Genomic DNA, 12,674 nt, shown 5'->3' on the forward strand with positions numbered 1-12,674 from the left:
TGTAATTGATCAAAGTGAATCATTTTTAAACCCACACTCCCCCTGTATTATGGCTACCTATATTTTTATCTTCCACAACTGGAGTGGGTATTTCAAGCGGAAGTTACCCAATTGTCTATTCTATTCAAAACTTATATGACCTATGTGGAAGATTTTAGTTAAATCTTCCATAGGGGTAGTATAGATTTTAAATGGAACAGCCCAATGGGGGTAAAAAAATTTTTGGCAAGTCAAAAGAGCAGGAAGAGATTTTTGGTACACTGTTTTAAATACCGTAAAACCTCGTCTATAAGCATCAGGTGAGCCGTCACATCAAAACATACTTCTTTGGGGCTTTTATAGTTTCAAGATATGAAGTAAAATGTCTATGAAATTATAAAGGAAATAAAAGAAAATTTGGACCTTGTCTTTTATCACATCCTGTGATGTGTAAGGCAAACATTCATCAGTAATGAGGTATCATTTTAAAGCTTGATTTTAACACTTTCTGATAAGGTTGAAATCTCACTTTTGAAAAAAGCCCCCAAGAGGTATGTTTTGATGTGGCGGCTCACTGTTTTTGATGAAAGCTAAATTAAAACGATACAGCCGTACATATGCCAATACAATAGATTGGTCTTACAATAGTACTTGTTTGTATATGTTTGTATCTGTAATTAATTTGCTCAAATTCCATAATATTATAATTTTGTCGATAAATGGCGTCTACATTAATTAAGGGGTGGGTTATGAACGTTTGGACAGTATTTGTTGTGGGGCATTAGAGCACATCAGACATATCGAATTGCATTCTGAATACGGAGAATGTCCTTCTGATATCAAATAATTTTAATTTTTTGAAATTCGCAATGTAATACACATTTTATGGCAAATGATTAAATATTGATATTTTTGATATTTAACCGTATTAGAAGTAAACTTAATAAATCTGATGATTTATACTTAAAGTGTATGTAAGTGGGATGAAAAGCCGACGATCAATGGAAAATGTTGACCTTTCGTATTGAAGATATGGATTTTTTTCCCTAAAACACCAAAAAAAATTAGGTCTTCTTGGGACAAAAATCCATATCTTCAATATGAAAGGTCAAAATTTTCAATTGATCGTCGGCTTTTCCTCCCAGCTACATACACTTTAAGAATATATCATTAGATTTATAAAATTTACTTCGAGGACTGTTATATATCAAAATGTGAAAAATATCATATTTTAATAATTTGTCATAAAATTTGTATTATATCGTGATTTTCAAAAAATAAAAATTATTAGATATCAGAAAGACATCCTTCGTATTCAGAATGCAATTCGATATGTCTGATGTGCTCTCATGTCCCACAAAAAATACTGTCAAAACGCTCATTCCAGATCCCTTAAGCTTTCTTCAAAAGCACACTATATGCTTGTAGATGAGGTTTTACGGTAATACACTCTAAGAAGGCCTAGGAAAACACTACAGAAACGTTATGTAAATTTTCCTGCTTGCTTCACTCGCATTATATATTTAGACTATTTTAGGTTTGCAAATTGGGAACCAATTTGGCATGTACAAAGGAGAGAGGCAAAGGTTATTGGCAGGCTTAAAATGTGTTCTCAATCAATTCTCATCTGAAAATAAGTTTTCTGCTTTTGAGTCAAATCTGTACATGGGCAGTGTCAAAATTATTATTCAACATAACATAATCTGGCATTGACAAACAAGATTTTTTTTCCATCTGGCTGCCATTCATGTGTACAACGCTGCATACATTCGTGAGCATGTACAGTAGCAAGTATGCTGCACAACCAGCATGAGCAGTAGCTTAGCAATGATATTCATAGGGAACATGTGTTCAGCATTGCTGCTAGCAAATTCAGTTGTTATGTCCCTGAAAAAAACCCTGGAATATGGGCATGGTAAGGTTGTATAAAATCAATCTTTTGGTTCTCGTACGGAGGATTTCCGAAATTGAAATTTGATGTCTTTTGGGTAAAAAAATGTATATCTTCAATACGAAAGGACAAAATTTTCAAATGATGGACGGCTTTTTCTCCCAGCTGCATACACTTTAAGTACATATCATTAGATTTATTAAGTTTACTTTGAGGACTGTTTATCAAAAATATCAATTTTTTTGCCATAAAATTTGTAAAATATCGCGACTCCAAAAAATCAAAATTATTTAATATCAGAAGGACATTCCTTGTCTTCAGAATGCAATTTGGTGTGTCTGATGTGCTCTCAGGTCCCGCAAAAAATACTTTGCAAAAGTGAGTGACCGACCCCTGAAATGTTCAAAATTATGTGTCAATGAACTAGTTTATAGAATAGAAACACTGGAATAAAGCATGTTGGAAAAGCATTCATGATTCTCTTGTGGTAACCCATATTGGGCTATTCCAGTTGAAACCCATACACCCCTGTGGAAGACATGACCTTAATCTCCCACACAGGGAGTGTGGATTTCAATTGGGATTACCTGAATGGGCAACCCATTTTGAATCTACATTTCCCTGTTTGGGTTATGTCTTCCATAGTGGTGTATGAATATCAACCAGAATAACCTATTCCACTGAAATCATACAGTACGACTAGCAACGATGAAGCTAGGTCGGAGCCTGGGTTGAAACATGATTTGATTTGAATGTCAACCTTGTTGTGGCATATGGGAGACACCAATCCAGGCTGGGTTTAATTAGTTGTGTTGCAATGGACGTACAGAAGAAAGCATTGCTTGCAAGCAGTGATGGATACTACTCCCCAATACAGAAAAATACTGCACTAAATTTGTGATATTAAAAAAATATGATCAACTTCTGCCAAATGGAACATAGCACAATCTTAATCATTCATTTAGTAATACCTGTAACTGGAGATAAGAGAAGAAGTTCACTATTTTACCAATTTCTTGCAAACAGAGCCAAAAACATGCATGTTTTTCAGCATGTTTTCTGCCGGGGTTTTCTGACAATCAAGTCACAAAAATCCAAGACTTGGAACAAGTCTCAGCATTCAAAATCTTGAGTACATGTAACATGCTGAAATTTTACTTAAATTTTCACTTTTTTGTGTGTTACCTTTAATTAAATTATTGGTTTTAAGATTGGAAAATATCTTTTCCAAAAATTAGCATGCATAAAATTGAAATTGGATTTCGTGCAAGTATTTAGATTAATTGTCACAGCATGAGAACAACTAAAAACCACCCTAAAAATGCATGTTTTTGGCCCTTCATTCATAAATTTGGCCAAATAGTGAATTTTGTTGCCAGTTAGTACAAAATGAATAATTAGGATTGAGATGTGTTTCATTTGGCAGAAGTTGATAATAATTTTTTAATCTCAAAATGTATAACTGTTTATGAGAAAGAATTCTTGTAATGTTTTGTTCATCATACTTTTTGTTTTTACTCAATAAACGATTACAAGCTAGCCTCTGAAAACAATATCTTAGATACACGAAGTATGTCATATTTAAATAAAAAGAAATTAGAACATAAAAAATATAACAAAATAATCAATCATTAAAGTACCAGACTTAAGGGCTGGGATATGAACGTTTGGACAGTATTTATTTTGGGACATTAGAGCACATCAGACATATCGAATTGCATTCTGAATACGAAGAATATCATTCTGATATCAAATAATTTTGATTTTTTGAAATTAGCAATTTTATACACATTTTATGGCAAATCATTAAAAATTGATATTTTTGATATTTAACAGTACTTGAAGTAAACTTTATGAATCTGATGATTTATACTTAAAGTGTATGTAGGTGGGATGAAAAGCCGACGATCAATTGAAAATTTTGACCTTTTCGTATTGAAGATATGGATTTTTTTTCCCAAAACACCAAAAAAAATTAGGTCTTTTTGGGAAAAAATCCATATCTTCAATATGAAAGGTCAAAATTTTCAATTGACCGTCGGCTTTTCCTCCTGCTACATACACTTTAAGAATATATCATTAGATTTATATAATTACTTGAGGACTGTTATATATCAAAAATTTGAAAAATATCAAATTTTTATAATTTGTCATAAAATTTGTATTATATTGTGATTTTTAAAAATGAACATTATTTGATATCAGAAAGACATGCTTCGTATTCAGAATCCAATTCGATAGGTCTGAGGTGCTCTCATGTCCCACAAAAAATACTGTCGAAACGCAATAAACGCTCATTTTGGATCCCGTAAGTCTGCATGAAAATTATCACTTAAATATTTATCACTTTTTGATGAAGGCCAGTCAGAAGAGAAGCAGAAATCAATGAATACAAATGACTTGACATGTATACATGCAGATTAATTACTCAGACAAATTAGCATCCTCTAATCACAAATCTATATACTAGCAAGTCAAACTCAGATTGAGGACACAAAGTAAGGCCGGATTCACAATATTTTATTCTACAGTCTACACAAAAAGTAACGCAGCTTTTGCAGTTTACAGCGATCAATGGTTATTACACAAACATTGTGGCACGTAAAACCCTCCATTTATCTTCGCGCTGAGTTCAAATCAATACAAATAGCTGCAACTTTTTAATCCGGGTATGTTTCTTTAAAAACACTGCTGTGTTGTTAATTTTGAATGAAATTGGACAAATGAGGTATATCAAAATACGCGTAAATAAATCATCCTTGTTTCTATATTAAAATATTGTGAACAGAATTATTAGTTCTGGCGCTTATAGGCGTATTTATAACAGCTGTGTTACATTTTGTGCAGTCTTTATATTAAATATTCGATGCCACAAGTATTTGTTGAATTCAATCTGAATATTAAAGTAGGTTGCGTCTTCTTTTCTGAAAGAGGCTTTAAATGATCGTTAAAAAATCACATAAAGCTTAAAAAATCTGAATGACTTTTGCAACCATATTTTGAAACAAATTTCAATTGAAATTAATCCACTTTATCAAAAAAATGGCTGTTTTTACGGATATACGGCTATTTTTTGTCACCTAATGTAACCATTTAAATTGGTCTGTCTGTAATGCAAGCACATATTAACAAGCTTGCATGAATGTATAATAGCAGCGACTATAACATGCCGATAGCGGATTGGAAAACACCTGGTATTCTGGTATAATCAATAAGTAGTATGATGCATCCAATGTGCACAGGAATATCACGATGGTCTCAAATGCAGATATCCCAAAATGCATTGCAATAAAATGCTAATAGCGGATTAGAAAACACCTGGTATTCAGGATAATCAATTAAGTAGTATGATGTAGCCAATGTACACAGGAATATCAAAATGGTCTCAAATACAGATATTCCAGAATGCATTGCAATAAAATGCTGATAGCAGATTGGAAAACACCTGGTATTCTGGTATAATAAATAAGTAGTGTGATGCATCCAATGCACACAGGAATAAAATAATGGTCTCAAATGCAGATATCCCAAAATGCATTGCAATAAAATGCTGATAGCAGATTAGAAATAAGTAGTATGATGACATCAAATGCACACAGGAATATCATACATCTAGGTAAGCTATATGCTCTTAAATGCAGACATCCCAAAATGCATTGCAATTTGAAAATTGGGTAAGATTTGGCTCAATGTGATACCAAGCAATGACTGAATTCTTCACAAAACTCCCATTGAATTATGGAATTGGTGTAAATCATCCTTATCTCATAATGCAAAGATTTGGAAATCAGATCAAAACATATTGGTCAGACCGATGTCTCTTAAAGGAGAAAAGCTGGCCCATGTTTGCTTGTGCAGTCTGGCTGCATTTCCCCTCTATTTCACTGGTTGCTACCTGTTCCCCTTAATTTTTGCCTCATGTCAGGCCTCTATCATGAGTATTATCCTGACTAAATCGTAGGCTGTGCGCTCTGAATGAAATCAATTAAACCAGGGCATGTTAATTGCACCCGGCCTGATTAACCTTTCAGTCTGAGCTGTAACCTTCCTTGAATTATTTCCATTACTAAGTCTAATATGCTTGTGACATGTCAAAATAGTAATGGGCTCTTCCCATTAATTTCCATCCCCCCCCCCTATGGAGGACATGGTCTAATTGGGCTATTCCATTTAAAATCCACACTACCCCTGTGCAAGAGTTTGGAAATATCTTCCAGAGGGAGTATGAATTTCAAATGGAATGACCATATCTCATACACCATCTTCAAAAGAGTCAAATTGAATCTTCTACAAAGGGAGATTCAAATGGAGCTGCTAATTTGTTCATTCTATTTGAAGTACATACTCCCCCATCTTCACCAGGGGTAGTGTGTATTTTAAATGGAACAGCCCATTATGTACTGCATTCACATTCACATGCTACATTGGTAAAATAAAGTGACAAACTGTGATGGCATTTATAGGTTTTTATCTTGTCAATGTTTGTTCTTACCTTGGTGGTAAAATGTCAGCCAACTGTACATGAACCCAAGTAACTGTGGAGGGAAAAGAGTATAAACTTATTATTATTTGAACTGGGATGTTCAAATATTATAGTGAACATAACCTTCATATTGTTGGGCCATTCTACATACAATATTTATCTACACTCATTTTTCACAAGTTAAAAGGGCATTTCTTGATCCACAGCCTCATCGCCCCACTTTTCTAAAAAAAAGTTGAGATTTTTATACCACTGGATACCTCTGGCTACATGTTTATGTACCAAAAATTTCATGCAGACTAATTCGTTTAGCAAAGATATCATCAAATTTGAATTTCGTTCTGGTATACCATATGCTTTTTTCGTGGATATCTACTGAAAAACGTCATAAAAAGAGGATGCTAGGATCACGAAATCCTCCTTTAAGGTAGAAACATCGGCTACGGTGTCATGCACAGATTTAGTTTAAAATGATACAGGATGTGTAGTTGGGTGAGAAAAACTTGCCTGCCAAATTTTAATTTTTGCCAACAAAGCGTTTTCGAGTTATGCCATATTTTGTCATTAGGAAACCCCATTGACTTTGCACATAAAGTGGTTTTGACACTAAGCCTCGTTCACTAAAATTGGTAAAAGTTTGGAAATAGATAGTATGTTTAAATATTATTTTTTCTCCTTTCTATCCCCTTTATAGAACTGCTTTTTGGATCTTTTTTTACAAAAATGTTACCAAATAATATTAGTGACTTTTTTCCTATATATTGGCCAGTTATGAAGGGGATATTTGAAGGTAATGTTAGTACTTGCTCAAATTTTCTTGATTTGATCTAGAAACACTGAATGACCCAATTTCATAATTATTGTCCGAGGTAACCATAGGGCCAATTTTAACAAACAAGGTGTCATATGAAAGGTAATTAAATTTAGAAACTTTTCTCGCCAGCTTTTTTTAATTAAGTGTTTCTATTTTAAGTTATGGGTGTTTCTAGATTTCCCTAATTTAAAAATAGAAAAAATGATTTTTCTCAAAAAATAAACACTTTATCAAAAAAATCTGGCGAGAGAATTTAGATATTAGGCTTATTAACCACCCCACAAACTTTGGAAACCATATCACATTCCCTCTAGGCTAGCAATAATTATTTGTAGAAAAAAATAGGGAATTTTCAAAAAATAAAGAAAAACATAAGAAATGTTTAAATTTTCATGAAACATTAAAAATAAGTGGAGTAAAGACTTATCTTAAATTGGTTATATATTTGATATGGATACATAATTCTGATTTGATATAGTGGCTATTTTCCTGCATGGGCCTATTATCCGATGATCCTACCTTAAGGTCCATAATATCTAATACCATTTGCTTTGGATTTTAATGCTCTGTGTGCTAGCCATAGGCTTCAACACAACAATTCCAAATTTTGAGATATTTTCTAAAAAATATGTCAAAAGTTACCTCAAGAACCACTTCTTCAATACAAGGCTTGTTTGTACTCATTTTAATGCATTTTACATGCTGATTCCAAATATGGCCATGAAAATGTAAAATTCTGAAATTTGGATTTTTCTAAAAAAATCTGCAACTTTTTGTCTGCAGTCGACTATGATATAAAATCGGGTTGATTCAAGGGATCCAGTGGTGAATTTGGAAGAAGCAGGTTTATCAGCCTGCTTGAGAACAATCATTTTGACACAGCCTGTACTAGATTTCCGAATCTTGCTTTGGTATAAAACAAATGTGAATTAGCCTAATACAGACAATATTTTATATTCCACTTTATTTTTTAAAGGCATATCGGTAGGAAAAGTTTACTACAAGTCCCAAACTATAAGCCATCAATGAGCTTAGCAGTTCCCATACACATGACCACATTGTTGAGTTAATAGCTTTGACTTGTCAGGCATTTCACATATGGGTGCATAGTATTCACAGCTATAAACATATACAGATCCTCTACATGCTACAAATGTAATACCTTTGACAGCACATGATTTCACAAGTGTATATTCCCACACCAGAAAAGATCAACACTTCCCAAAATGCTTTCTTCCGAATACTGATTTGCTATTCAGTCCCGTATTCAGTGCAATGTTGATGGTAACAAAAAATACCTCAATTAACAGAGATCATGCAGATCTTGCAATTGAGGTATTTGTAAGAAAGGGACTGTATGAAAGTGTGAGATATCTATTATGTTCCCACAAATTGTTATTAAAAGGGCCTTCTCTTTAAGGTAGGAGCATCGTATAATAGGCCCATGCAGGAAAATAGCCACTACATCAAATCAAAATTATGTATCTATATCAAATATATAACCAATTTAAGATAAGACTTTACTCCACTTATTTTTAACTAGCGGGATACCCGCGCTTTGCGCGGGTCCCCGCTAGATGAGAAAATGGGAGCGATCACTAAAACAGGAGGAATTACTGAAAAGGTAGAATCATTGAAAGGTAAATTTTATTTTTCTAAACCTGTTCCTTCTTGCATTTACATTTTCTTTTCAGTTTCTTCTGCATGGGCCCAGTTTGTTTCCATTAAAACAAAATGTTATTTATCTATCTAGGCCTAACCCCATTCCCCTTATTTTCTAAATCTATCCTTTCTTATACGTTTCCTTTATAGCTTCATTTTTATTAGCTGCTTAGCTTGTGATTTCCCGTTTCCTTCAGTTGTTATTTATTTTTCTTATTTTTCCTGATTAGTTTTTTTCTTTCTCTCTTTAGTTTGCTCCCGTTTCATTTAGTTACTGTAACCATAACCCGTATAATAGGCCTACCCATTGCCTTTTTTGTCTTCTTCTTTTTTAATTTTTTAATTCATTTAGCTCCTTTCTTTCTCCTCAGTTTCTTTTGCATAGGTCTATTTTGTTCCCATGCTGCTTAGCTTGTGATTTCCGTTTCCATGTTATTCATTTATTGATAGTTAGTCAGTCAGTCAGTCAGTCAGTCAGTTAGTCTTTCATTTTTAGCTTCCTTCTTTCCTCTCGTATCCTCACAATTTTTTTATCATCTTGGCGGGTAATCTCTTAAAAGAATCCAGTACCATGCATATAATCCACAACCCGACCCATCCATAGGCATACCTTTCCAGTTTTGTCTTCCTTTCTTTTTTTTTTCTATTTCTCTGGTACGGTTAGTTGGTCTGTGCATATTATGCACCCTGTACATCTTGCGTCACATTGCTCAGCTGTGCATATTATGCACCCGTACGTCGCGGCGTCACATTGCTCAGTACGCCGACGTACTAACGCCAACGCGCTGCTGCCTGTTAGTTACGGTACGCGCTACCACTCAGTTTTGACAACAAAAAATCCCGGAAAAACCCGGTTTTAACCATATTTTCACTGATTTTGAGGCCAATTCTTGGTCTTGACCGTTTTCAACCAAATAAAGTGCAATGCGTTCCCGTATATTCCTCAATTTCCGTATGAATTTGGCTGTAAAACTAAACGACGATTCATAGGCCTAGAATAAATAATAAAATTCATGCGACGTAGCCTTAATCTCTTGGCTGCCAACTTCGGTGCAGTGGCGGAAAATGGGGTGCGTAGCTCTCGTGAGGGGCTTAAAAGCTCGTAAGATCATTCTTAAAGTACACGCTGGCGATGTTGTGCATCTAGATAGCCTGAATCATTTCTTGGCCACCTCGCAGTTGGCAGAAAACAGGGCAATGTTGCTCTGCGTATGGTTTTGTAATGGAAATATTATTACGCGGTTCACACTGTCCTTATTACCCAGAATGCCACTGCATGCCGTTTTGCATAGCAACACGACAGTTTTTTATGTTATTCTCTTAGTTACCATCAAAGTTTGCAAAAACGAATGTCCGATGGAAAAATGGCAATATGTACCCGATCAATATCCCACTAAATCAAAGCCGAAAGTCTAGGCAATTCGGAGAACACTCGCGCACAAGATGGGCAACCTTCCTTTTATTTATATAGATGTTTCATGAAAATTTAAACATTTCTTATGTTTTTCTCTATTTTTTAAAAATTTCCTAATTTTTTCCACAAATAATTATTGCTAGCCTAGAGGGAATGTGATATGGTTTCCATAGTTTGTGGGGTGGTTAATAAGCCTAATACCTAAATTCTCTCGCCAGATTTTTTTGATGAAGGGTTTATTTTTTAAGAAAAATCATTTTTTCTATTAGGGAAATCTAGAAACACCCATAACTTAAAATAGAAACATTTTATTAAAAAAAGCTGGCGAGAAAAGTTTCTAAATTTAATAAGCTTTCATATGACACCTTATTTGTTAAAATTGGCCCTATGGTTAGCTCAGACAATAATTATGAAATTGGGTCATTCAGTGTTTCTAGATCAAATCAAGAAAATTTGAGCAAGTACTAACATTACCTTCAAATATCCCCTTTATTACTGGCTAATATATAGAAAAAAAGTCACTAATATTATTTGGTAACATTTTTGTAATAAAAAGATCAAAAAAGCAGTTCTATAAAGGGGATAGAAAGGAGAAAAAATAACATTTAAACATAGTATCCATTTTCAAACTTTGACCAATTTATATATAGTGAACGAGGCTTAGTGTCAAAACCGCTTTATGTACAAAGTCAATGGGGTTTCCCAATGATAAAAAGTGGCATAACTCAAAAACGCTTTGTTGGCAAAAATTAAAATTTGGCAGGTAAGTTTTTCTCACCCAACTACACATCCTGTATCATTTTAAACCAAATATGTGCATGACACCGTAGCCGATGTTTCTACCTTAAATATTTTAAAATATGTTTTTGAACTGCACAACATCATTTAACTCAATGAGTTACATACTTTGTTGACACTTCTTTCTGAAAATAACACCTTGATATTTACTACTTTTCAAGTTATATGGCACACTATAGGTACACACTATCGATGTTAATCCCCAAATGCATCAATCCAATATAGCCAATTTCCCTTGGTTACACATGCGGCTGGAGCCTGAGGACAACTCAAGTTCGGTTTGGGTAGGGAGGTGATGCAAGTGGACCCACCACTGTACCAATTTTCAAGCAATTATTTTTTCAAGAAAAATGCTTTTACAATTCTATGTTAACCACTACTGTACTCTTACCGTTTCTACAAATTCAAATTTCTTCTTTTCTTGTACTTCTTGCAGTTTGAAGACATAATGTAAAGAGTCTCTGTGGAACTGCCTTCTCTCCATCTCCAGGGCTGCGTCGGCCTACACAAAAAACAAGTTGATAAGGGTGAGAATAGGGATGTTTCAGCCAGGAACCCCTTTTTACTCAAAGTGGCTCCAAGTTCACAAGGAATTTCATGTGAAGTTGTGAACCAGGAGCCACTTCAAGCTCACAACAAGGCAGTCCAATTCTGTTACCAAAAGTGGCACACATGGTGTATTTTTGCTTACTTATAATTTCGGTAAATTTCCTCACTGGGGAGTGGGGTCTTATGATGGAGTTTCGCTGTCCCGACCAGCGATTCTATGAGTATTTGTGACTGGTTTTGCTTGTGGTATTTTGTGGTAGTTATTGGTATTAGGGTTCATAAATTACTTATTATATACTATTATTAGTTTTAACATAAGACTTTTGACTACAAGTCTAAATCAATTACTAATTATGTTACAAGGCCTCAAGGCCTAATATATAGACACAGAACTAATTAATATGCAGCAATCGTAATTGCAAAACTTGTCTGATTAGCTCAACTTGATTTGTTGTAATCCATAAATTAACAGGATGAGTAATACCATTACAATATTATATTGACCACAAGCTTCTACTTGAGGTCACAGCCTCATGCACAATGGTCAAAGTTCAGTAACCCACATTCATAGTGCATCTTGAAAGAATGACAATTATGCTGTGGAGTATGAATCTAAAGTCAAGTTATATACATGTATGTCATATCCTACAGGCAAGAGGTCTAATATTATTAACTACAAGAATAAATTTGTGTAATAGTTAAAGAAAATGATGAAAAGAACAAATGATAGGCCTACAGATATTTGTCTCAAAAATGGTTTGCTTGTATCCGACTGACACTAAAAACGCTACCCACCCAACTCCTATACGTTGTACTTGTTTGAAAATTTGGTTCCCAAATATCCACTTCAGTGCAAAAATAAATAAAACAAATTGCTTATTTGCACAAATATAAACAGCTAACAATTATATGAATTGACACACTTGACATTCCTTAACTCTAACCATGCCAACCATATGACTAATTCAGGCTTATTCGGCTCAGTTTGTCATCCATTTTACTTGAGAATGTTGCTAAAAACTGAATCAATAAAGCAATTCTACCTGACATATTGGTGTCTCTCACAGCTGTGTACAGTTTGAAC

The 12,674-nt window shown here is 34.1% G+C and overlaps 1 protein-coding gene across 10 annotated transcripts in view; it reads right to left on the bottom strand.

Annotated features, from left to right (window-relative positions):
- The window catches only part of LOC140160672 (rho GTPase-activating protein 26-like), a 136,717-nt gene that overhangs the window by 83,777 nt on the left and 40,266 nt on the right, over positions 1–12,674 (bottom strand). For all 10 annotated transcript variants that reach the window (XM_072183949.1, XM_072183946.1, XM_072183948.1 and 7 more), the window contains exons 6-7: positions 11,433–11,543; positions 6,363–6,405 (exon numbers count right to left, since the gene is read on the bottom strand). In XM_072183949.1, the coding sequence (XP_072040050.1) occupies positions 6,363–6,405; positions 11,433–11,543 (154 nt within the window). The remainder of the gene's footprint in view (positions 1–6,362; positions 6,406–11,432; positions 11,544–12,674) is intronic.

The sequence above is a fragment of the Amphiura filiformis genome, chromosome 9 (assembly GCF_039555335.1).
Source record: "Amphiura filiformis chromosome 9, Afil_fr2py, whole genome shotgun sequence".
Classification (NCBI taxonomy): Eukaryota; Metazoa; Echinodermata; class Ophiuroidea; order Amphilepidida; family Amphiuridae; genus Amphiura; species Amphiura filiformis.